The 27,388-nt window shown below is 45.9% G+C and overlaps 1 protein-coding gene across 7 annotated transcripts in view; it reads right to left on the bottom strand.

The window, feature by feature from the left end:
* Positions 1 to 27,388, bottom strand: part of LOC6730330 (band 4.1-like protein 4A) — a 55,359-nt gene that overhangs the window by 26,982 nt on the left and 989 nt on the right. For all 7 annotated transcript variants that reach the window (XM_016177897.3, XM_016177898.3, XM_016177894.3 and 4 more), the window contains exon 2: positions 4,161 to 4,320. In XM_016177897.3, the coding sequence (XP_016037095.1) occupies positions 4,161 to 4,244 (84 nt within the window). In that variant the 5' untranslated portion in view covers positions 4,245 to 4,320. The remainder of the gene's footprint in view (positions 1 to 4,160; positions 4,321 to 27,388) is intronic.

Here is a 27,388-nt window from a genome sequence, read left to right as displayed (position 1 = left end):
AAAAATCATCTTGGAAAATACATTTATTGCTGTGCTTCAAAACATAATCCATTAGTTCGGAGTACCTCAACCGTTATTAAACATTTGCCATGGAAATTCAGCCATTTTCATTCCAACTTCATGGGTCAAATCAATGGCCTGGCCTTGGGAAATGGCCCAAATTACCGTCTATAACTGCTAACCTGGCCGACGTTAAGTTTAAGCACACACAGATACTGGGATAGCCAGATAGCCAGCTGCATGGATACAGGTGTGGGTGCTGAAATCTAGACGCCGGCATTTATTTAGCCATTAAACACGCTTCATGGGCTTTGCTTATTTTCATTTTCATTATCAATTTGAGCGAGCTGCGTCCGGTTTTCTCTGCGGAACGGACTGAACGGGCGGGGACTGTAAAAAAGCTTTTAACTTAATTATGTTGGCTATAAACTGCAGGTTTATTTCGGCCAGCAATGACGCGAGCAGCGGACTCTAATTAAATGTCGCTCGGGGGCCTGGCCAACTTCTGGGCCAGGCTTAGCACTAGATACATAGGTCTCTCCGATACGTACGTACTCATATGGCAATTTCGAACTGCTGGCTTCGAGTGTTTGCTCGTGAAGCACTCGAACTAACCATTTTCCATTTCGGCCTGTCATTGTGGCCGGTGTGAAGTGAGCTGAGCTGAAGTGAGCTGAACTGAACGGAACGGAACTGGAGTGAAGTGTGTGCGGTGCGGAATGATTTACATAAATTCTCCAATGGCAGGCACCCTGTATTGACAGAATCAAGCGCTGGACAAACAATGCCCACACACTCCGCTCGCAGCGGCTTAACCGTTAAGAAATAATTATATAACCTTATCCAGCAATAACAAGCTTATGCCATTTCGGCCGCCCCAAGTGCCAAGAAGTGCGGCTCTGCTTGGGAGCACTCGAGAAGTGGCCCAGAGTCTGGGCGTCCGACTTGGCCAAATGTCATTAGCATGGTAAGCGTGATAAATGGCCCGCAGACTCACGGATTTCTGGTCTATATGCGCACGTAGAGTTCCCAGTTCCCAGTTACCAGTTTCAGTCTGGGCATGAAGTCGTCAAAATCATTTGTCACAGTTTTGCCAGCCTTTAAGTGACTGGGCTCCAGGGTCTCCGGGGCAGAGGTTTTGTCTCGATTTCGGCGGGTTCAACTCAATTTTTCAGACTTTTGTCTCGGGAACTTTAAGATCTCTAGGAATTTGTGTCAAACTCTAGCGAGGGATTTTTAGGAAATATTTTCTGGAACAATAAGCTTGGAATTTATGGTTTCTTGATTTCAAGCCCACTTAGTTGCCTAATAGTCTCGCTAATAGTTTATATTTTCATTTTTTTTCCCTGATATGGTATAGTATAATAAAGGCTATTAGTAATTATTTCACATACTTTGCACTTAAAAGACAGTAATTATTTGACATTTTTGCAATTATTACATCATGTTAACAAGTAATTTAATTTTAAATGCGTTTTTTGACATTGTTGTGGTTACGGATTAAAGCAGCTTTTGATTTGTATTTTTGTTTTGTATAATTAAATTAGCTTGAACTAAGCTCAATAAAAACTGCACGCAGAAAGTTAACAATTAATAAATCCCTTTGTAATTCAGTCAAATTTATTTAAAGCGAATTTCATTCATGACATTGTGGTCACTTCTTTGCGGGTGTATCTATACGATTTGTTTGTTTTCCGCTTGTCGACTTAAATTTAATCCGCAAGATAACGCATTCCGAATAATCACTCATACGCAACGTTCGACGCAGCTCTTGTCGTGGCCATGAAATATCGATTGCGCAACTGCAGTGGAGATATTTGCACACATGTAAATGTTGCAGCATCGACTGGCTGGGCGCCACATGAAATGCGAAACGAGTCAACCGCACGCAGTACCCTTCATCTCACTCCATCATGGAATATGTATTTCTACACGAGTAACTACACAGGAAGAACAGCTCGTCCGAAAAGTCGGAAGTAGAATTTACTAACATCATTTAAATCATAATATATAATCCAGAAATGTTTATACAATCGTTATATTGATCTTCATGCCACATCATTTTCCCCTCTGCACATCTGCCCAGTCATTATGGGTGGACTGCAGTTGTTTGGTGGCCTTAAGTGCGTGCGTTTAGTGCCATCGGCAGCCGTCAAAATCAACACGGCCAAAACGACAGCGTCGCCGTGGCAATTTGACAGACAGTTGCTTTTGGCCCCACTTCTTGGGCGCAGTCTTTCGTCGTGTAAATAAAATTACGTTTTGAGGCTGGCGGCCACACGCATTTTTTCCGCTGCCGTTTTTGCATATCGGGCCATCGTCGTCGTCATCGTCATCGCGGCTCTTTGAGTTTTCATTCATGGCTGGGCTTTCGACGTTGTTTGCCGTGGCTTTTTTCTGGGTTTTCGGAATTTGTCGGCGGCGAGTCTTTTATCAATCATGTGGTGGTGAGTCGAGGTGACTCGCCCCGACCCGCCAATAATGACAAGCGATAAGTTGTGCCAGCTATTATAAGTACTTGCTCCGCACTTGCTCTGTCCAGTTTTTAGACTCATTAATGGCGACCCCCGCGGGCAGAAACAGCCACTTGCCCACTTGCCCACTTGGCCATTTGCCACTTGGCCAGTTGGCCGTTGTCAAATTGTTGCCACGCCCCCGAATGCTAGAGCCGCCGGCTTTCGGCTGGGATCTTGTAAAATTATTATAAATCTCCGCTGATGAGCTGTGATTATTAGCGTTTTACGTGCTCCAATTCTTGCACATGGCATGCACCACACGCCACAAGAGATTCAGTGCCAGTGTCATTAGTCAGTTCCCGGAATGGCTAAACTAGTCTGTCGTCGTGGTTGAGTTCCCGATTCCCGGGTACCGATGCCCCGACTCCGTACCGCCGGTCGATCAATCAGGCAGCAGGCAGCAGGCAGCGGGCTGCAACAACTTAAAGCCCGTGGGCGATTCACGCTCAACTGGTCCAATTACCCGGCACACACACACAACATATGTACTTTATGCATGTACACACACACGGTCGACTTTCCGGCATCTGCATAATTAACTGGCGGCCCTTTAAGTCACTGCTAATTATGTCGCAGACCTCACAGGCACATCGCATCGCAGATGACAAGAATTTGCATTGAATATGATCGGGCATCATGTTGTAGTTGAACCTTATCTCGCTGAACATCGGCCGATTACCCAGAATTATTATTCATGGAGCACAACCTTCGGCTTTGTTATTTTTGGGTTGGGTGTGGTCTAATTGATTTAATGCAGATTATTAAGGTTCCAGAAATAGCTTTATCTTTATTGGCATTTCAATCGATTGCTCTAGAAAACCATGTATTTAATTGTATAAACTTCAGAGTTTTCAAGGCAATTTGGCGTTTGGCAAATGACTTTTCTGATTTATCCACAATCGATAGCAACTTGATGTCATCGAGCTATTTTATGGCATTTTAACGAAATTTCCCCGAACATTCATAACTGATTTATGCCCTCGATTTCGTTCTTGGAATCCGAATCCGAATCGGACTCGGAATATTTTTCAATTAAAAGCCAGTGGCAGAGAGGCAAATACAAATATGCTAGCTGGGAGTTTCCTTTTTCATGTGGGATTGGGACGAGATTTTGCAAAGGTTTGCTGAAACCAAAGAGCAGCAATCCAGGCCAGGCAGCCGGCGGAGAGGAATCACAACAATTTATTTGATTTGCCCGCACAATGATGCCAACTATGAGATGGCGTGCGAAATCAGCACAATTTTTCCCAGCCAAGCTCAGCGGAGACAAAGGGATCCGTCGCCTGGCGACCCATTTAATTTGGCAAACGTGAGCAGTTTTAAGCCAAAGAGATGGAAAGGCGCTGGAAAGCTGGAAAACAGCAGACATCTGTGGCGATGGACGTGTGAATGATGACACTTTGCATGTTTGCCAAGTCACAAGGCCCTGCACTAAATATTGATGAGGATGGGCCCTGGCATGGCACCCCTAAAAATCCGAGGCACGTGCAAAGTATGCAACACTTTTGTGGCCACAAAACGCTCTTCAGCACGCTGATGATGGTGATGATGATGGGGATGCTGACGATGTTGTGCTGACTGTGTTGTGCGAAAGAGTTGGCCATGTTTACCAGCGGGGAGCAGCGAAAGAGGGAGCTGACTTACCTTGATCTCGTGTATGAACTCGGTTTCATCCAGCAAATTAATGCGCACGGACATAATCCGTGATGGGCGACAGAGGCAGTTCATGTTTGCTTAGCCGTGCTTTGGCCCGTTGACAAGATTAAGTATACGCCGCGGTGTCTCCGAGACAGCTAAGCATTTTCTGCAATGGAAAAGATAGAAAGTGGAAATTAATATCGTGCAGGTAATTAGCTGGCAATTAGTGGGAATGCAACTGCACCGGGCAAACTGGTTTGCTCTGTGACTATGTAAACATTGTAGTAAAAATCTCTGGCATTTCAGCCGAGTTGAAACCACTAGGCCTTGTTTTAATAACTCTTTTGGCTTCGCCGCTTATCTGCCTGGCAGATCAGCGGCAAAAGCAACTTCAACTTCAACACCAACATAAACATCATCGTCATCATCATATTCATTATCATCATCATTATTATCATCATAGGCAATGACAGTCCAACTGTCAGCGGTTGCCGCTCCCTAGTTGGGCATTATCATTATAATTTTATAATTGCGGTTGTTTGCCGGCGATAAGTTTAATATGCATGAAGTGGAAGAAGCAGAGAAGAATCACCTACGGCCAACAGACAGCGGCAGCCCCAACAAAGTCACTTAAGCGGATTAGTTAAAGGGCTTTCAGCTCCAGCGTGTGTGTGTGTGTGTGTTGGCCAAAAGCAGATTATGTCATTAGTACAGGCATAGTACACGTCCCAGGGGAGCGCGGAGGCGGGAAAAGGAACTCGAGAGGAGGAAGCGCCGGGCTTTGGGTGCCAACATATCGGTTTGAGGCCGTCGTGACGAAATGCGGCGAGGTGACTGGAGCTGGCGAGAACCCCCACAAGAAGAAATGCGGCTGATAAAGCGCGAAATCTAAGCACACTTAAGTATAATGGACAACTGCATGTGACGCTTGGTAAGGCAATGACTAACATGTTAAGATTGTGTTCCTGCTCAAAATCAAATGGCACAAGCAGAGGCAGACTAGGCGAAAGACCAACGTTTCAATCGTTGAGCCCATCAAATTAGTTTGAGCCCCAAACAAATTAAGCCGCGGCACAGTGCCTGCCGTATTCCACTCCGTATGCCTGATATCTCTCGCCAACTTCACACAACATTCGCCGACAGTCGGAGAAAGAAAAAGAGTTCGCCTTTTGTGCCGGCTGCAACTACAAAATAATTAATGTGCACTCGCATAATGAAAGGCGCCGAGCGCAAAAGCCAAAGGAGCAGCTGAAAAACATGCCAACTTTTCGCACATTTCACATGGCCAGACCTCAAGTCCGTTGTTTTGCATACACGGATAGAAAGATGGGATTACCCGCATAGGTGAATAGTATCCAAGAGATAGATATACATTTTAGGCAAGGATTGCATGTTCTACTGTAATAGAGGTCCTTAGCTTATTCTCGATTTTGTCATCATCTATTTACCATCCGACTGACTAGCTTTTTCGTCGAGTGTAAAACGGAGCAGCGTAGATAGTGGCTGGCTGCTTTTTGTGCCCCTGCTTTCATTAGACGCTAGTAGCTGGCACATTTCCCACTGCCTGGCGCTCATTACACTAATGAAATATTATGCCTAATTAATGGAAAGTCGGCTGCCAAGTTGACTGACATCTGTCATACATCTGTCTTTAACTTGGTCACTCTGTCAACGCAGCAGCAGAAGTTGCAGCAGCAGAAGTTGCAGCAGCAGCATGAGCAGCCGCAGCAGCAACATCAATTAAAATGCATATTCCTCTGAATGACAGCCACTATGAATGGAATGGAGAATGCAGAATGGAGAATGCACCGCATGTAATTTTAATTGCAGCCAAACGCATGCAACAAAAAGTTCATTCAACTTGCCCCAGCCCGATTCTCTCCTGCCCCGCAGAAACCACCCACAAGTGGCAGCGCCTCAACGCACAGCGGAAATTACAATTTACATTTATGTGCCGCACTTTTACGATGGCATTTTCCACATTTTCCTTAAATTTAATGCTCATCTCGTTAAGCTCCCGCCTAGAAATTATGTACATTTAAATGGAAAGCAATTTGCGCGGCAATAAACTTATTTATTGCCATGTTCGGTTTCAGGGGAACATCGGTCTTGAAATTTTCTAAAATTCTCGTCTGCATTCCAAGATTCTCAAAACGGACCTCTAAAATCTCCTAATTAGGCACTATTTCTGGAGACGCCAATTGAAAGGTCTATTTTGGGAGTAGTGGTGTGTTGCTTTAACATTAAACTTTATCTTCTGAACTAATAAAAAGATATTTCACACAGGTGTCGCCACATTTTACATGGCTAGACCCCAATAACCTTTCACATCCTACAACTCGCTAAAAAGTTAAATCAAAAATGTGGAACAAAGCCCATAACTCTGGAAGGCCCAACCGCAAGGCCATGTGCGAGTTGCTGCCCAAAATCCCGCCACCGCACATATGATAAATATGCCATTGATCGATTTTTGAGCAGCTTTTCCGAAGCTTCGCCATTCCAGATGACACTGGGGAAATTTATCGCCCGGCATATTTATAGCGCCATATCTTTATGCCCGAGCCTGTGTTTACAGGACATCATCAGCATCAGCATGAGCATGAGCATCGTTTCTTGAGCCAGCGACACCCTCATAATTTCTTTTCCCATCAAATTTATCACAGCAGCAGGGGGCGGTGGGCGTGACTGTTGGCCAAAACCCCGCACTTTTGACGCCCCGGCCGGAAAAACTTGGCTTGATTTGTGATAAAGTGCGTGTGGCATTTGCCAGAAAGCAACCACCCGTCCTTTTTTTCTCTCGTATTTATCAGACGAAACTTTGCTTTCAATTTTCCGGGGGACTTTACTACTTTCTTTCCCATGGCTGGCTCTTTATTTTCCCTTCTCCTGCCCGGTATATTAATAATATTTGTGCCCGAAACTCTGCTCCTCACATCATCATAAACGTGGCTCCCTACTTGCATTCATTTCAGCTTTGCTTGGCTTGATGGACGGACGGGCGTATCAATAACTGAAAATGTCTCAAACAGCATTTTGTCATATTTCAATGGATCACAGGATCGACCCTTCGTCCTCGATTTTCCCCCGGTTCTGCCATTTTATGTTTGCGGAAGTAACACCCAGCCAAGGCGAAAGCCAAACAAACTTTCATCACACTCGTCTGGTTGGCAAAAGTGGTGTCTTGGGTCTGATTCTGCGTCTGGTTCTCTGGCTAAACGAAATTATTTATTACCCGCCGTGCTGTGTGCGTAGAAGCTGCTGGTAATGATGATGAAAAACGTGAAAGCATCGAAGAGTGCAAATGGCAAAAAGGTGAGACACAGACGATGGCGGTGGCTGAGGGATTTGTATTTGGATTCGTATTCCGATTCGGATTCGGAAGGATTGCCCAACCTCATCAGAGCAGTCCAGACCAGGCCAGAACATGAACATGAACCAGAAACTGAAGCAGTGTCAGACTTTCCGACTTTCGGGCTTTAATGATGATTAAATGCGCGCCGGGATTCGGGCATTAGGGGGATATATGGCAGGTGAGGTATGGAGGTTGCACTCAGGCACTGATTTCCCCCTTTTTTTAGTTGGTTGATTTGACTACAAAATGGGGCTTATTGGTTTTTGGGGGGCGTCGGGCAGTGAGATGTAAATAACTCTCAAATGAGCTGGAAAATTGAAGCCAAGGGCACAGGCATAAATTTCTCCTAGACTGCAAATGACTGCGACTTAATGGCAGGTGGGCATGCGATGGCTTCGGGCGAATTCCATGCTGACAGATGTTAAAGGGTTCGTCTGAAAGGCGCTCATCTCAAGACCTCAACAATGACATAATCCCGGCCAGAATTAGTTGGAAAAATACGTGCATCTCGCATTCGGAGCCACTCGATGCGCCTCTTGAGATATGCGTGCGCAAAATTACTTAATATTTGTTCACGAGTTAGTCCCTCTTAGTCTCTTCTAGTCTTCTGGCGCTAATTTCCGAGAATTTGCTAGCTGGCTCATTTCTTCAGAGCAATATGCACAGCCAAGAGTGCACTGGAAGAATCTGCATATTCTTGAATATCGAATATCATCGAAAAACACCAATATCAAATAAATATAGTATGTTGTTCCGAGGCTTCTACAAGACATCTGAGGATTTAAATACCATATAGCTTATTAGTTAATTGCATTAATCTTTGATGCCATTTCTCCTTGTGCATATCTGTAGCCAAAGCCACAGACGTGGCCACAAGGCAGGCAAAGGCAAAGGCTATGGCAAAGGCAAGTTGGCAATCCGCAGGCGGGCATAAATTTTACAGCCACCTCACACACAATTGCCACATAACATATGGTCCGAAGGGTGGAGCTGGGGGTTGGGGACTGGCAGTTGGGGCAGCTGGGCGTGGGCCTCGGAATACCTTGAGGCATTTGCAGCAATTAACACGGTCGACGGCGTGTCTTGGCGCCCACTTTCGACGGGGGCCACAATCAGAGCCAGATTCACTGCCTCCTGGTTTCTTTCCCACTTGCACTCGTATTTGGCACGTAATGAGCCGGTGGAACCCAATTGGATTGTCCAAGACATCCAGACAGGCTCTAATTGCATTGACGCTTGTGCCCGGAATGACATAGCCATGCCTCATGCGAATCTACTGATTGAGTTGCAGTTAATTATGCCACGCTGGCATTTCGATGATTTTAATGATTTGTAGCGGTTCGCGGGCAAATATTTCGCTGGAGTCTTGCCCCCGCTAACGTCACGTATCCGCAGAGTGTGTTTTTTTCTTTCGTTTTAGTATTTTTCTGGCCGAGTCCTGGCTGTCGAGTGCAATGACACACAAGATTTTGCACCGTGTGCTGTATGAGTATTTATTTACAGTTGCCGACAACGACAACGACAGCTGCCTCCAATGAATCAGCGTGTGTCGCCGTGTGTGCGTTAATATTTAAGCGGTTGCATGGGAACTTGTTAACACCATCCATCCAACCAGCCCAGACCCAGAATCCAGACCCAGAATCCAGGCCCAGAATCCAAGACCAGACGGTACCGAAGCCAAAGCCAAAGCTAAAGCCCAGACGAGCGCCCAGGGAGCGGGTTCATCGAGGGGGGGCTGCAGGGGGAGGTGCCCCAAAGGGCTCGAGGAAGTGGGAGGAGGTGGCTTAAATGCAGAAGAGGGGCAGGAAGCTGCACGGCTACGTGAGTGATTGTCAAGTGCTTGACGCTGCAGACAAATGAAATTCGCTTAAAGTGCGCCACAACCGCAGTTGCAGGCGCAGTCACAGTTGCAGTTGCACTTGGATATGCCGGCTAGAGTTCAGACTGAAGGTAAGGCCATATACTGAAAAAAAAACACTACAGCTTTTATTCAGTATCTTTTAAAACAATTTAACTACATCGTTAAAAGCCCTGAAAGCTACTCACTCCTTTTGTAAGATACTTTGAAAGTAATGTGTTGATCTAAGTATTATATTTTTTTCCGAGTGCATTTATAGCTGATGCTAGAGCCGCGTCTGTTCCGTAGGACAACTTGACTGGCTGTCTGCGAGGGGGCGTGCCCCAAGCAAAAGTTGAGGCATGTTCCTGCACACCCAGCAGTGTTTTCATTCGAAATGTATGCGGTTAGGTAAATACTTGATTACGTGGACGGACGTTCAGTGCCAAACGGAGCAGCTGCAAGTGGACATACCCTCCGTGCTTAAAGGGTATCCCAGTGCTGTTGGCCATCATGCTCCGTGCGGTGGTTGCCGAAGGTAACGTCATCATTGCACACCCTCATTCCCGCTCGCACTTGTGTATTTTCTTTTGTGCAGCAAAAAATATATACGTGAATAAAGAAGAGAAATACATTTTCCCGCTTTTCTTGTTCTTTAATGAAGGATGGGCTGGCTGCGAAACTGTAAAATAGAATCAACCCATTCGTCATGTGGCGGAAAATGCATTTTATTTTCTATTCGGTCTGGCAGATGCGTGAAAATTGCTTTATTTTTAATGACTGCCATCCAGAGGCAAGTAAATGGGACAGTTGCATTTGCATACCTCCGGGATACAATGGAATCCCAGGCATCTCAGGTATATTCAGGGTGCTTCCCTCACTTCACCGGGGGTTCCCTGCATGTCATTAACTTTATGAGTGCTTAAATGCTGCAGACTGCAGCTCAAGGTAACGGAAACTGCAATTGCAGTTATGAGGCCAAGCTCCTGGGTAAATTACCAAGATTATTCCGCGCTGAAGACGCCCACTCACTCACTGGGCGGGGCAGTACTCCCAGCCCATCTCCAGCTTCGATTTACTGGTGGCAGCAATTCTCCAAAGTGTTTCGCTTGCTGCCGAACAATAAACCAGGCCAACATAAATTTTCCTACGCACCGAAATAGAAATGCAAAGAGTCGGGATAGGGGATAGGGGATAGTATAGCCATAGGTCCTGCTTTTCCTCCCAGATCTTCAAATACTGCCACCTTCGGCACACGTGTTACAAATTTTATATGAGCAAACAATTTCTGGGGCAGCTGAGGGGCAACCGAGCACAGTGGCAGAGAGGAAGGCGGAAATGGGCGGCGGGAATATAATATAAGCGCCACAGCAGATAAAGGAAAATACCCACTGAGGAGTCAGCTGGCTGAAAGGCATTTTTATATATGCGCACAGGAAGAATGTCGTAAAAAAGTTTTACGATCAAACATTGCACTTTATGTGCTTTTATGTAAAATTACCGTACAACATTGGCAACATTGTCAGCTGAGCTGTAAAAGTAGCAGGAATAGCAGCAATAGAACCGCCCGAGGAGCCGGATACCCGGAAGCGGAGCGCCCAGGAGTCCCCAATCCACCAGGCAATCAGGCAAAGTTGCCTTGTGGCCGGGGTAAATCCAATTTACTTATTTGAGTGACTGCTCCTCCGTCGCGACACCACCTGCTACCTTTCTGCCACCTTCCGCCAAGTTGCAGTGATCTGCCCACTCCGTGACATAAGTTATGGCTCCAATTAGCCGCCGCGTTTTAATTGATGTTTAACCACCAAACTCGCCCCTTTGCACAGTTTTATGGCCACCAAACTGGCACATCATCCTGCATCTCGAATTTGGTGCATTTATGGCCTCCAGCCAAAGGGCTTTCTGTCATATCAGCGTCTTTGCAGGCGGTCAAGACGGGCCATAAAATGTATGCCAATGGGATGGGTGTTTTGGCCGAAAAGCTCCCAGAGCCATTAGCACACATTTATGCCATGCCATAAAGTCTGCTCTTTGGCCAAATCAAAAGTGTCAAGTGGCAGAGCTCATTTGCACGTTAATAAGAATTTTATTTAAATTCTCTGCCAGAAGAATACGGTTCGATGCGATAGCACAACAGGTTTCGTTTCATTCGATTGACCCATTTGTCGGCTTCTCGGAAGAATCTCAGCCAAATAGAGAAAGAGAATCGGAGAAAGGGGCCAGTTCACTGAACCACTCACACAAAACTTAAATGCAGGTCAGAAATGGTGAATCAATTTGCATAACTTATAAACGAGTTGGTTAACTTTCATTCACATAATCGCCGCAATTAGGCAATCCGATTAGATTACACTATCGTGAAATTCGACAATTCTCCATTTGTGCGACTTTAACTTTAACAAACTTTAACTTAATATTCTGAGTCATGGGTGTATGTCCCCCATACTTTCACTTGGTGACCGGGAAAGATACTCCTAGTAAATCACCTAGAGTCCAAGTCATAATCAATCCCCACGCTTAGTGTACTTTTTAATTGGTCAGCTGGACCTGTCAGCTGTCCAGAAACCATAAATATGGGAATCGGGGCGAGGAGGTGCATCCGCAGGGGTGCTGTGCAGTCGGCAACCTCAGATTGATGACAGTCGATAAGAGTCGCGGACAGTTCGAGTGAAGCCATCATAAAAACAGATCCCTTTATGGCATTATGCGATATAAATTTAATCAACAAATTGGACGACGGCAAACAGTTGGTGAAAAACGGCGGTCAACGCCACGCAAAACTGAAAATGCCTTTGGGGAAAACGGGTCAGCAGACATTTCGGTTTAGGCCGTCGTCGAAGCCGACATTTAGCCAGTGAAAAATGTCCCTCGTTAATGTATTTAATTGCGGCAAATGGGAAAAGTAGAGCAAGTGCCGAAGGATGGCCAAATATTTACAGACGGCTGGGTTTCGTTTCGTTTTGGTTACGGATTTCGGTTTCTGGTTACTGGTTTCTGGTCTCGTAGGTTCAGCTCACCAGCCATAATGAGCCCGGATCTGTGGACCTGCGGATCTGGGGGCCTGGGGATTTGGGTTCGTGGTGGTTTCCAGACCCCCGACTCCCGCCGTGCGACTCAATTACAATTTGCATGACGGTTGTTTGCGGCACTCAAGTTGTTGGGCCCTTCCGTATTTTACCCACCATGTGTTTGAGTTAAGCGTTCGTTTTGCGGTTTATTTAATACACTTTGCCGTGTGCTGCACTTGAACACGGAAGCGCAAAGTGAAGCCGGAGGAAGGCAAATTGATTGACACACTGAAATCTGAAATCTGAGTACTCAACCGATGGCAAACGCTTCTTCCCGAGTGTAAATAATCGCATGCCTTCGTGTTGTGCGGTTTATGCGTTTTACTTAATTACCTATTTGAAATTTTAATGCCCTTTGATGTGGCCGGGGATGCGGACTGGGCGGAAATGGATGTGGAAATGGTGGATGCTGAATGGTGACTGGCATTTTCCCTTCGATTTTCCAGCCTTTTGATGTGGGAGAGCGTCTGACACTCGTTTCCTGCCCATTCCAATCCAATTTTCCGATTCCGATGCCCTGTGTCGCGTGTAGATAAACTCACTCCAGCCGTATAAATCAAAACGCAATTTGTTCTGGGCCAAAAAGGGCAAAAGCTAATAACTAAACAAACTGCGGGCCAGTAAATCAACGAGTCTCACGATAAAGCCGAAGACATTGCCTTTTTTATGCCGCTGCCAATGATGTTTCTCGCATGATTATGATGTAGCATAGTTGCTCCCCGCTTATTGAGGATGGTGCTAGCGATTTCTTCGGGTCCAATGGAAACCCTCTTTCTTGTAGGTAGACCCACGGCGTGTTGCCCGTAATTTATTGGCTGACAAAACAAATTCATTATGAAATGATAAGCCCATGAAAATTGTCATGTTTAGGACGACGATCACGAAGATGATGATGATGATGATGAGGCGGCGGCATCGCAAAGAAGACGCCAGCTATTGGCAACGTGGACAAGATCAAGGGTTTGAGTAGAGAAGTTGTTCTAATAATTATAGTTATATACAGAAAGTCTCCTAAACTTCGATTCTACAACTATGTACAATGAAATATATGCATAAGTCACATAAATATATGCTGATTTATGAAGATTGACATTGATTTATGGCTAACATATTTTCATAAATTTTTAAAACCTATTTAGAGCTGAAGCAGAACCCTAGATGAATGCTCTTTTGCAGCTTCTGTTGGAATGGCGAGTTATTACCCAACACATCACCCTGGCACATCCTCAAGAAGCCCAGCTGAAAATGCTGGCGGTGACAGTAACCAGTAACTGCTAACTGGTAAGTGGTAAGTGGTAACTGGTAACTGGTAAATAGTAACCGGTGAGCAGTCGGCAGTAACAGTTACGCCACTCTGCCGTGCCGCCAATGTCAATGCCATTTCTATTGGCAGCGGGATGGGGGATACCCCTGCTCCTGGCCGAACTCCAGCTTCATCTGCAGCAACAGCTCATAAAATGCCGGAATGACATGAAGCTGACAGGTAGTAGATTTTCAGCCTCAGCTCGCTGATTGCGGTTGCCACAGCTGCTCATCATCAGTTGGAAGTTGGATGCTGGGATGCTGGATTGCTGGATGCTGGATGTTGGCTGTTGGGTTCTTGCAGGCATTACAAGGCTTTAATAGACAAGCGCAGCGCAGAGCTGAATAAGATTAATGAAGCCGTTTAAAACGCTTCGGTTGTTTATCATCGTGCGGCATCCCTGAGCTTCTACAGCTTCCATAGCTTCCATAGCTTCCATAGCTGTGAGCTTCCCCAGATTTTTCCTGGCCGCTGTGCCTAATGTGCCGGGCGTCCTCCCCGCCAGATTCGCCCCATTCGCCTCATCCGCCGGCCATTAACCATTAGCCAGAGATGCCGACAGGGCTGTAATCGTGGTTGGTCGGGGCAACAGGCTGATAGCCGGTCACAGCCTTATTAAGTCGCCATAAACCATAAGCTCACGTTTGCCACGGCCGCAGCGAAACACAAAAATGTGTATAGATACACTGGGAAAAAAAATGGAAACCAGAAAGAACTGTGTCTAGGATTCAGCCGAAATAATACAGCCTAACAACGATTGCAAATAAATGAAAGTGCCTAAAATATTTAGCCGTAATATTTAATATTACATTTAGATATCCAACATTTCCCCATTTCTCCCAGTGCCGGAGAAAAGTAACTTTTAATAAAGGCAACATCTGAGCCTACTACTACTTAGACTCGCTCTGATGCTGATAAATGGCCGTGGGCGTGACCCAGCCAGTCCTTGATTAGCCCGACATGACCCAAAAAGAAGGATGGCGGCGGCCCCACGACTCCAGGTTCAAATGGAAATGACACTACAGTCGCTGCAATTAAACTGCAGCCATGGCCATCCGGCGGACAGTGTCACCGATTTCATGGGTTTTTTCGTTCGCCTGATGAGGCGTGCAGCATTTTGATGGGCGAACACGTAAGGCCTGACAATTCCAGCTCCATGGATTCAGTCCATGGCAGCCAGGCGGAGAGGGCTGGGAAGGCAGCGGTGGCCAGTCCACATAGGAGTACATTTTATTGGTCCTAGAGATCTTTTCGGAACGATAACAAGTTTTGATTTGTTCGCCAAGGCAGCCGAAACGGGTTATGATTGACTGGCTGTCGGACAGGCGACATTGGCAGGCGGATAAGCCGCAATCCCCATCTGGAAATGGGGATTTTTCAAGTGTGCCTCGGCTGCCTCGGCTGCCACGGCAGGCCAACATAGTTTGTTATAAAATTAATGACCCTCATTTTGTATTCAAGTGTTATCGAAGCGATTGCCAGTGCACGTAGACACACACGGCCTATGGACGAAAAATATGGGTTTGGCTTGGCCTGCTCTGCGGATTGCCAACAATAAATACGCAAATATTTGTGTACTGGAAATGGATTTCTTGGCAGCCAATTAAAGACCAGATTTTGAGTGGCTCATTAAAAATATTTCCAAGTACCACACATCAATGATAGTGGCATCAGAAGTATGTAAATATTGTGAGTGCTGGCTGTAATGTGAAGAAGCCAATAAAATGGATAGAAACTAGCGTATTATTCTGTATTTCTTACTTATATGGCAATGCGAACTCTTTAGAATGGTAAGAGTTAACATTTTGTGGGGCATAATCGTGATGATTTATTTCAATCAATCACGACTGATGAACGTGAAATAAGCAAGCCCTGGAGAAAGCCCGCCCTGGCAACCCAAGGTCACCTGTAATTCCTTCATTTCCCACGTACCACGGGGCGTATGAGCACTGGCTAACAACTGTTTCGACACCTCATTTCACTGCAGCCACATGTTGCATGCTCTTCGCTGTTTTCCGAGGCGTCGCCTCGTGTAATTTGCTCGCCAGATAAATATCTGCAGCTTATCACGATGTCTTAAGCATTAAACTGCCGCCTGGATGGCCGACTGGAGGAACACCTACTCCACCGCCGACTGCTCGTATCTGCAGCTGTTGATGGGAATAATTTATGTGAAGGTTAGTTGCAGGCTCACACGATGCAGGTTGCCCCACTGAATGGGAGGTGTTCGCCATATGTATGTATAAAAGAGTTGAGCCAAAGCTATAAAGATCCGATCCAGCTGGGGCACTTACTTTCACAAGTCAGTCAGCACGTGAGCATGGCCGCAGCTAACGGGCGCACATTGTGCGGCTGCCTGACCTCATTTGTGGGCGCAATTTGCTTGGAAAATCTGTAAAAATCTGTAAAAATCTGTGGCAAGCGAGCTGGAGTGCGGAGTGCTGCATTCATTAACAACAAATTGTGCCCGAAATTCGCCTTAAATAACATTTTATGTTCGCGCACTGGCCGAGATACCGCCGGACGGCAAACGCCTGCCCGCATTTTCATTGCTTTATCTGTTTTTCATCTCGAGCCGGTCAAGTTGGCAATTTGGCAAAGCGTGAAATGGACAGACACAGACCGCAAAAAGCCGTATTCCAGATACTGCAGCAACAATAGCCGAATCTGGGTAAAAGCCCCACCACAATGGATTGGGAGTAGGTGCCGTGGCAGCGGCACGCTGGTTGCATGATCATAAATCTGCAGGTATACAATAAATGCAGTGATCTCTGCAGCTCCCCCGTTTCCGCCGTACCCATTATACCCGCCATACCCCTCTTTCCACTGGCTCTATTTGTGTCGAGACTTTGCACTAGAAATGTCAGCGTGGCACGGCATCCATACCCTGTAATTGGGCTGGGACGGGAGTTGATAAATCTGTGTAATTAGAGCAGTAAGCATGTAATGCAACTGGCTGTTTGTGTTGATAAAGAAAACCGCAGATGATTTTCAGCACGACATTATTGTATTAAAAGTCGCACATCACTTTTTCATTGCAATGATTCTCATTTTTACATCTCTGATATTATTATCTTAATTGCACTAAAAAATGAATGCAAACTTAGGATGAGCTACCCTCTATTTAACTATCCTCCTTTTAAGAGATACAAACCAAAACATACTGTGCAGTCCACCGAATTTCAGTGGTTTTCTTTCGGCTGTGATTCATGGGCTTTGGCCGCTGGGCATAAATCAAGCGGCAGAGAAGTCCGAAATGAAATGCAGCAGAACGGAATGAAATGGATTGTGCAAATGTCTGCCAAGCTGAGCCGGGCTTAGCCGGCCGGCCAGATGCTTTGGGCCACGTCCAGGCGAGAGACCCGGCCAAAAGTCTCCCGACCCAACGGCTTTAAAGGGGCGTGACGTGTACGCACCTGTGATTCAAGTGGAGTGGAGTGGGCATGGCCACCAACAGGTAGCCACGAGTATCCACCTCCAGACAGGCCCATTGGCATGCCAATGAGGCAGGCGCACGTGCTTTATGCTAATTACTTGCTGGGAATCGGGCGTGGGCTGGTCGAAGTCAGGAATCGACCCAGACGGACTCTGGGTTATTAAAACGCATTTGGAATAACTCTCAAAACTTGTTTGTGTCATTATCGCGTTCTTTCAAATCCAAACCAGGTGTTTTTTTCGTATTTACACCTTTGGAGGTGGTGGCTTACATGTAGTTTAATTAATGTGTTCGCGATTAAAATGTATACATTACGAGATGTCGTGTGTGCTTTATGGCTTGTAAAGTTCGCTTGGCGGTAATTAACCGGCTGACTGGCGGACGGACAACGCTGCGTATGCTCGATGTCGCGCTCAGTGCAAATTAACATCAAATGTCAGACGGGCTCGTTGCCGTGGCCAACTGATTAAAGTCGGATCTGCGAAGCGTTCTCTGATGTTCTGCGATGTCAGCTTATGGGTAATCATGTGTCCATGGACCCCAACTGGCGATGTTGAATTAGACATGGTCGCGGAGTTCAAGTTCAATTTTTGCGGATGCCTCGGCGCTGCTTTTAATTAAAAGTAATGCCTCGCCATTTAGACAAAATGCTTTTCCTCCGCTTTTCCTTTTTGCTTTTCCACGAGAACAAGGAAAGGGGCGGCCAGTAGGACACACCCATTCTGGCCTGCCATTCTTTCACTGCGGGTCCCGCGGTTATTTATTTGATGACTTCGGCAGCTACAGACCCGGTCTTTCGTCCGTCAGTCGTTCTTTTTCTATTCTTTTATTTTTCAGCTTTTTGGTCAAATCACAGCGGGCGTCGGGCATTGATTGTTGTTACTGGGAAACTGGGGGAAATGCGGTAACCATGCCTGAATTATGCTCGCCGCAGCAGACGAGGCGAGTTTAATGCTCGAAATATGCAAAATCATGAGTCTGCGTTGATTTTAAATTGTATCATTAAAACGAGAGCCCGCTACGAGCGGCGGCGTCGTAATGAAAACCAAACCAAACTCCACCGAAAATCCCCGTTCCCCAAACCGACTTCTGCGAGAATTTCGTGTGTTTAACATTTTTTCTGCTATTTTTTCCGGCTCGTTCATTACACATTTTGATTGAACCCTGCCCAGTTGGTAGATCAATCAATTTTTTCTTTGTTTCCCTCGGCTTGCTAATAAATTGCGGTACGAACGCAGCGGGCCCAAAACCGAAAAATAAACAAATTAAACATTTTCTGGCCATGGTAGCAATTATGTAGCTCGCTTCTTTCCACGCTCACGCTGTTAATTCAATTTATTTTCTGTGTCTAATTAAAGGGGAGAATGGTCGATGGATATGTTTGATTTGTGACAGGGAATGGCTGGCAGAGAGCTGGAAGTCAATGGAGAGACCATGACAGGATATGTTTAATGAATAATTAATTGAGTGTACTGGCCCTCCGGCGGCCGAAGAACAAAACAAGATTTGGTTATTATAAATTCAGCAAATCGTATTCTCAGTTATGAGTTGGCTCACTCTACGCCGAGTAGTTTATACCACTTCCACTGAAGGCTATTCATTGCATCATCACTCGAGCACTTAATAAACGCACTGGCAACTGACATTTGGTCCCACAATCCTGTGCTCCATTTGCATTTCCATGGCTCGATACTTTGGTACTTATATGCAAACGACAGTTGTTACAATTTATGGCCAACTTGGCAACAGCAACAACTGCAATTTCCAAATAATTGTTTGTGTGCGCAATTTTTGCCGTTGCCATTTTGCGCAATACGAATGGAAATTTTGCAAGCAAGCGATTCAAATTACTGATATGTATTTCCATCGATGCATTTGACACATCTGAAGCACGACGTGAAATCGTACCCTCTACTTCGATCCGACTTGGAGTCGGAGTTGGGCTCAAGTTGGCCGGAACTGCAGTGCCACACGTCGGGAAGTCTGAAAGTCTGAAAGCATTCACGCAATCGCAATCTCAACTCAAAAGTTGCCAGCTATTAGCAGCTCTCATTGTGGCCTTTCCTCGCTTTTCATTTTCTTTTTTGCCAGTTTGCCATTTGGCCAATGCTACTGCACAGTTTTCCTGCCGTTAAGTCATTCTCGAGATACTCAATGCCTGATTTTCCACTCAAGTATGGCCCGCATTGTTGCTGCCGCTGGCAATTGATTGCTTGAGTCATAGACTTTAGACCACAACGGGTTTAAGTCCCAACCAGGCTGGCACTTCGAAATGGGCATACCCTTTTTGGAAAATAAACGACTGCCATTGGTAAAGTAGTATTACTACGTAATTAAATACACAATGCAGTGCTTTTGTAGTTTGAATGTTAATATCAGTATTTTCGGAAGTGAATGAATCAGAATGTGTCAGTAGAGCGCGGCATTAGGTCTAGCAAACATTTGTTTATTCAGAGCTAAATACTGGCTAAATGACAATCAATCACATTGTAATACTCTGACAAGTCGCCCAGTCTATCGGCTTCTTTGAAGTTCCCAAGTCGCCTTGGTTAGGGTATCGACTCCTCGCATTTGCCTGCCAACCGAAGGCACTCGTTCCAGTATGCTTGTCGCCAAACCGGAGCAGTTGCCTCCATGGGCTCCACTTCATCCATATCCCATGGCAGCGCCAACAAATTGCCACTCCAAAGGTGTTGGAGTCGCTGTCGCCGCCGTCATCGTCGTGTTTGTTTGCCTTTTTTTGGTTATCGCTGACACAACAATGGGTCGTAGCTGTTTTCAGTTTGGTTGATAGAGGAGAGGGGAGAGGGGCGATGGCGGGGCGTATACGTAATATTTGATTTTCTATTGCAAATGCATTGGCAATTTGCACCGCGAGTTGATTGAACTGTCAATCGCCGGCGGACATTGCGATATAGTTTCGCTAATTTTGTGCATGTCTGCATTTATGAAGGCAAATCGGCCATTTGCCTAATTAAAATGCCCCACAGTGCAATTTGGCCAAATGAGCGATGGGCCAAGAGGGGACCACAGACTGGGACAGCTTGTAATATAAATATTTAAATAGGATTTGCTTTGCGAATGGCTAATGGTTGAGCTGGAGTCCAGATACGGACCGGGAGATGGGGGGATTGGAATGGGGATTATGTGGTCAGCACATAAGGTAAATGACATTTAATTGGCCCACACTCGCCGAGGGGCGGAAATTGACCAATTGACATACATTTTTAAAGAGGCCTGCGCAGGAAAGTAATTGCCGTTCATTGGAAACCATTTTTATTTTCGACCTCCTGACTCGATTCCCATCGACATTATTAAATATTCAGACTCTTGGCTTCTGCAAATTTATGATTTCTTTTAGCTCTCCTTTCCTGGCCAATAAAAATGAAAATAGCCGGCGAATGGAAATAGCATCACGTTCCACAAGACTCGGCTAACTATAAAATTACACCGAGATATCTGAGGCAAAAGGCAAACAAACAGAATCATAAAAAAATGCCGCACTTTTTCTTTGGCTTGCGAAAGATTTTGCAATTTATTTCGCTGGGATTATTTTTGTATTTCAGTCGCTGTACTTTTGAGTCATGCCCGCCGATTGTGAGCAAAAAAGCCAACTTGCGCAAGAAGGCCAAAAGCAGAAGAGCCGGCGAAAAGCGGGAAAGAAACTTTTATTGCGCCAAATCTAGCGGCGAGCGAAACGAACGGCCGCCCTTTGACCCCGGATCTTTGGGCGGTGAGAGGAGGGAGCGCTGGGTGTCAAGGTTAAATGTCTGACGGCACGAGCTCAACCAGAAATACGGGTCAATCGCAGATACCCGGTAGAACCGCGATACCTCTCCCCACTTCGAATTGCTCACAGTCTCCGCCAAAAGCATTCGCTCTAATGCGTCATCATAAATCCCCTGCACAAATGAAATTTTCGTGTTCGGCTGCAAATGATGGTGCAATTTATATTCATTAGGAAATGATCGGGCGATCAGTGAGAATCTTTCTTGGCCATGACTGACTGTCTAACTGTTCGCCTCTCAGATTGGCCTTTATGGCCAAATGGTAGTTGCAAGCATAAAAAACTCATAACAATTATGAAATAATCGCTGTCTTTGGGCTATGAAAGAGAACTTAAATGCCACCATCTGCAGGGGATTATCTGAAATCGCTAGTTAATAAAAATTCACGAAAGACGAATGTATTTAAGAAAGAAATAAGAATAAATCGATATCCAACGAAATCCAATCTAATCTTAGATTATAAAGATCTTCTGAAATCTCCAAATGCGCTTCAAAGAGTATTCTGCCTTCAACTTTCAGAATGAATCAATTCCATGTTTATTTTAAAGACCTTTGCTTGCTAATTTAAATTTATACCGCTCGTAAAACATTTATAAACTTTGGCTGCCGTGGAACTGCTGTTCGTGGGTGGCCTGTTGAATAAATCAAATCTGTCTAGCAGATAACTGGAAACTAACTAGCTCTGGTCTTGGCCAACTGAGTTGGCCAGAATCGCGAGCCAAGAACTTAGTGCCTAGTGTCTGATGTGGACTGTCAGTTTCTGTTTGGCGATGGCCGGGCCCCTGGGACGAGGAAATCGTTAATCACTGGGGCACTAATTGATTTTTCAAGTGCATTCGAGACACGTTCTGCCGCTTTTCCCGCTCAAATTAGAGGTGCTTTACACTCTTATTTTCGCCCCCAGCGAAAGTGGCGGTCCAAATGTTCTGGGAATTTTCTACTCCAAAATCCAGCCAGCTAATGAGCTTTTGAGCAGCTGGGAAGCTATCGATCAGCCGACGTCGTCTTCTTTTTGCGAGCGAGTTTGTGGGTTAAGGGGTCGATTTAGCAGCGGAAGGCATTTCTCAAGTTGAATTAGCCCGATGAGTGGTCTTTGTTCTAAACACAATCATTAGTATATTACCCAAGATGAAGCGTGACTCGGGGCCATTTAAGACTCGATTTTCGGCTATTTCGCTTTACGACCCCTCCTCTGTGGTTTCCGATTCCCTTTCTTTCTTTGGGCCTTCACCAACTCCTAACTAGCCGAAGTTTTCCCTCTGGAGCCGCAGCATAATTTAACAGGAAATCGTTAGCGAGCGGCGTGTTTAAAATAGTTGGCTCCACCTCCGATGCTCCAATGCTCCGATGCTCCGATGATCCGGCTGCATTTCTGCCGCAGACACGATGGCATTTAAATGAAACGCTGCCAGAATTAGAACTGTAAACAACATGTGTTGAAATGCCTAATTGATTGACTTGACTCAGCGGCACCTGACTGGTGGGGCAGGGTGAGAGCGGGGAAAACTGGCTGCGACTGGGAGCTGGGAAAATTATGGCATTGGCATTCGGCGGCATCTGATGGATTGCCAAAGACGATTGATCAATGGCCGAGTGCGAGTGCAACTCTCAGGTTGATTAGCCTCTGCTTCGCGGAAGAATGCAATTAAGACACTTTAATGATGCGCAGTTATTAAATCAATTCTCCCCAGCCTCCGTTCACAATTTATTACACAACCGCTTCTTCAGCTGGCTCTTTGGCTTTGCATAGAGCTCGGAGTGCGGCGGACAACGGCTCCTCCAATTACGGCCAACTGGAGACAATGGCCCGTAAAGCATTCTAACACCAATCTCCGAGCGGCTTCAATGGCTTTCTGGCACTCCAGCCAACTTTCGAATTGGCAATAAAGCATGCGAAACCAATAGCAATACCTCTTTTTCTTTGGTTTTTGGTTTTGCGAATTTCTTTTTAATTTTCTTTGTTATTTGTTGACCACTAACTGTTGATTACCAGGCCGAGATACTGGCCTTTTCACGCGCCCTCCAACCGCAGAGCAGCAGACACAATGGAGCATTGGAGGCGTTGGTAGAATGCCCAAAAAAGGTATCGGCATTTTGGCCACAAAAACAGACTCCGCTGCAGTTTTCTGCACTTGAGCGCCTAACGGTAGTTCCAGCTAACGAGCTAACGTAAATTAAGATCGCTTGTTCTGTTCTTTTTCCAGCTCCAGCTCCAGCTTTTCTTGGGTTTCTCGCTTTTCTTCTGGCAGCATCTTTCGTGGAATAAAAACCAAATGTGTTCGGCAGCAAAAAATAACCCAGAAGTAAACAAAAGATTCAGCCAGAAACAACACAGCACTGGAGCTGGGTGGGGGTGGGGATGGTGCTCCTCTCGTTTCGCTCCCATTTTCCCAAAAACGGAATGGCCAGGAGAAGACTTCAGACTTCACTCAACGCCAACGCACCATGTACATACTTAGATCTGGATGCAGATCCCCCGACCCAGTTTGCCGTCGTCCCCAGATACACACGCATTCGTGAGATACACGGTCTCGAACTCATTTGCATGTGGGCAGTGGGTCAGTGACTGGCGGGAAATCTATCTATCTATCTATCAGTCAACTGAGATTCTGATGCCTCGGTGGGCAGTTGGTAAACTACTCGTTGGATAGTTATGGTCTTTGTCTAGTCACCACGCACTGTCCCCCTCCATCGCTCCACCTCTCCTTCATCGATCTCGGGAAAGCAAAATCGCATTTTCCTCAATCCAACCCACTTTGGTTTTTCTCCTTCGCTGGCTTTTACAAAAGTCTTCATCGGCCGCAGCTGTAATAAAGAACTACATACCGTATACAAATCGATTTCACCCAGTTCTCTGGTCTTTTTTTCCGTGGATTCTTACATGCAGAACATATTTTCTTTTATGGCCATCCGTTTTTTGTTGCTCTCTAGCCGGAGAAACCATAAAAAACGATTGCCCCCGTGGATGCAAGGAAATCTACCTTATAGAGAGCCCAGCCCAACTGAAATCCAAGCTAGAATTTCGGCCTGTCCAGGTGATTGCGTGCAACATGCGCTCGGTTGTCATAAAAGTTGCCACTTTATGACTTACTTATGTGCAGGAAAACCCAACTAGCCAAGGGTAAGGAACTCACAACTCCAAGACTCCGCCATCTCACGGCGGAAATAGACCTAATGATCAATTAGCTCGAACCGCGCTGCCGTTAGCTTCCGACTTGTCCACTGGGAGCGTCCAATTCCTGGACGACGGATGGATCTGCAGCTCGGCGAGCGGTGGGCTAATGCGCAACTATGCGTCACTGCAATTAACCCAAAGCTCTAATTGGGGATGGTTAGCTGGGCATAAAATGTGTATTTTAAGGCCCATTACGGATGGCTTCCTGTCGCACAAACTGGGGCCTCAGTGCGACTCGCCAATAGAAAATCAAATAGAAGCCGGAGCAGTTGGAGCTGTCAGAAGTGGCCGTCGCGCCGTATGATGATTGCGCAAGCGACACATAAGCGGACTCCAACTCCCAGATCTCAGATCCCAGATCGCTCGGATCTCGGTTCTCTGGGATCCCAGAACACAGAACGGAGCAACCAGGTCCCCGAGCAACTCAAGCTGCAGCAGCAGTAACTGCTTTAATTGGAAATTGTTGCAGCAGAGGCATCCGCAGCAGCACCGTCAAGTGTTCCAGTTACGTGGCTGTCGTTTGCTTTCAATCTTTTGGCGCTCCGGCGCTGGCAATTGCATCACGCAAACTGAAGAAGTGAGCCGAGCTGCCAACGGGTTTGGCTTTGGGCCACCATCTATCTCTGCCCCCTCCCACTGGCTACTTTCTAAAGCCTTTTCTCGCCGCGCCAGCATGTAGCTAAGACTACACTGGCATAAAAGTCTGCTGGTGCAGATTTGGGCAACTCAAGTGTTTGCTTCAGTTACGTTGCAACCACTGTTGCATCATAAGCTGAGTTACAGAACTTTCTTTAGTAACATTCTAGTTCTGCGATCTAGTTCACTGATGCTTTTCCCCGAGTGTACAGCATCAACTTCTCATCTCTTCGCAGCCTGGTTCACTTGGTTACTGTGCGCAGTTTCCCCCCGGTTTCCTTTTTGTTTTCCCCGTTTTTCCGTTTTTCGTTTTTGTCTTTTTTGTTTAGCGCCCAGGTAACTGTTCGCAACTACAACAACCTCGAGCTGCAGTTGGGAAACTGGTGCAAGCTTTTCTGCTGCGCTTCAGCCTGCTGCAAGTTTGCAGTTAGTTCTACTGTTGCGTTGTCCCCGCCGTCGAAGTTGTCGTCGTTGTTTCTTTGGGCTTTGATTTTGCTGCTATGTATGACATTACTCGTTCACTTTTTTCCGATTTTCTTTTCGCCTTGGAAATTGGAAATTAACGTGCAACAACTGGGCTATAGAAGCCGAACTGAACAACCGAACAACAACTGCACGGCAACGTGAACGAACAGCCCTTTGTTCTTAAAGTTTTTACAGAAATTAATTAAGTGGCTCTGCTGCGAGCAGGGGATTTATAGAGATTGTTAGGAAAGTTGCTGCTGCTTTCGCAGTGGCTGCCACTTTGGGTTGCTCGCTAGTCTTGTGTCACATGAGCCAAAAGTCTATAAATTTGCAAGAGCCATAAAATTAGCTCGTAAAGTTTTGTTTTTAGTACAGCCCCCTCCCCCTGTGTGTGTGTGTGTGTGTCCACATTTATAATGTCACTAATTAAAAAAGCGGATCCCAAGACCTGAAGTAATTTGGTCGAGCATTATTTTATTGCTGCAGATGGGCAGATGGGAATCAGTCGAGTGGATTTACGACCCTGGCCAGTGATTAGTGGTATGGGGAACGGGTGGCAAACCTTTAAAGTGCCATGTATTCCCGCTTAATGTGACACTCGAAACGAGTGGCTTCCCCCTTTTTGATTTTCAATACACCCCAATCAATTCCCCGTTTTGGGCACCGCTTATGGCCATCAAAGAGTCATTTATAACCGAAACAGTTTTGTCAAATTTCGACGGATGGCCAATCCCTGCCTGCTAACCGGCGAACCCGCTGACAGCTGCCGCTCATCACTGATGGATGGATGGGCGTTTTGCAGCTTTGGTTAGAAGAATACCGCGACTCGTGGCCTGGCTTTGCCGGCGATTAGAGGCGCTGAAAGGGTTAACCAGGCGATTTGGGATGGGGTGTTGGGGTTGAGGGGGCTTTTATCAGCAATCTGTCAGTGTGGCGAACATCATCATCGCCATCCGCATTTGCGGCAGCTTCAAAGGCGGCGGCGACATCTTCTGACTGACTGCGTGGTCGGTGTTTGACGTTGAATTTACAAATTACAGCTAATTAAAAGTTGATGGGTCTGCGTGAGTGAAATCAAGCGGCGGAGGCATCTTCCCCTTCGCTGATAAGCAAATGAGGAAGTCAGGAAAATTCGTTGAAAAATTGTATTTACTTTGTGCTCACTTTTTACCCCACTCTGCCTACTTGCGCAAGTCATCCGAGTGTTCTGGTTGTCTGGCTGATGTTTATCTGGGGAAACTATGATGGGGCATCCGTTGCACAACATTGTTGGACAGGAAATGTTTTTCCCTCGGAAAGAATTCGCATGCGAAATTCGGCCGGTGTGACACAGCTGCACTTATGTAGCTTATAACCATGCCATCAAATCATAGCCAGTCATATCCTAAACTAATAAAAAAAATCTCTCAAAAATAAAAAAGCAATTTGAGAGCATCGGAAGAAGTTTGCAATAATAATTGCGCAAACATTTGCCATGGCAACTGCTGAGATTTCTCCATGGCAAGAATTTAATTTTGCCCGCTCAAAAAAGATGGAAAAAGTAAATGCGCCAAATGAAAACATTTCCATGCCGATTTGTGTGGAAGAGAGCAGCGAAAATGATTATGCCAACGATGATGACGTTGACAACGACAACACAACGCAACACAGAAGCAGCAGCAGCAGCAGCAGCAGCATCAGCAGTTAATGTTGCTGTTGCAAGAACCACAATTGCGGAATTGACTTGTCCACACCAGGAGAAAATACTCGAGTGGATAATTGTGAGCTCTGGTTGGTGATTGTCAGTGCTTAACAAACAATGAACTATCTAACTAAGTTGAGAATATTTCGAATACCCTCATATGCCATAAACTGCTTGGCTACTTATAGATTTTTTTCAGTGCACAGAACTCTTGCATGTCAGGCACAAATAGCAAAAGAAGTCAGACAGTTAGGTTATCGCCATCGCAGCTTCATAATTAAATATTTTCAGCACGGAGGACGCTGCCTTGTTGCGGCATGATGCAGATGCAGATGATGCAGATGTGGCAGATGATTCAATTCCTGTTGCCGCGAACGCATGCAACTTGATGGCCGAGAACAGGAAGTGCGAAAACTATTAGTGGCACTTATTTATTCATTAGAGCCAGTTAGAGACACCCAGCTAGCTGTGCTCCAATTATGCAGATCGTTGC

The sequence above is a fragment of the Drosophila simulans genome, chromosome 3R, assembly GCF_016746395.2.
Source record: "Drosophila simulans strain w501 chromosome 3R, Prin_Dsim_3.1, whole genome shotgun sequence".
Taxonomy (NCBI): domain Eukaryota; kingdom Metazoa; phylum Arthropoda; class Insecta; order Diptera; family Drosophilidae; genus Drosophila; species Drosophila simulans.
This window is presented reverse-complemented; position numbering and strand designations above follow the sequence as displayed.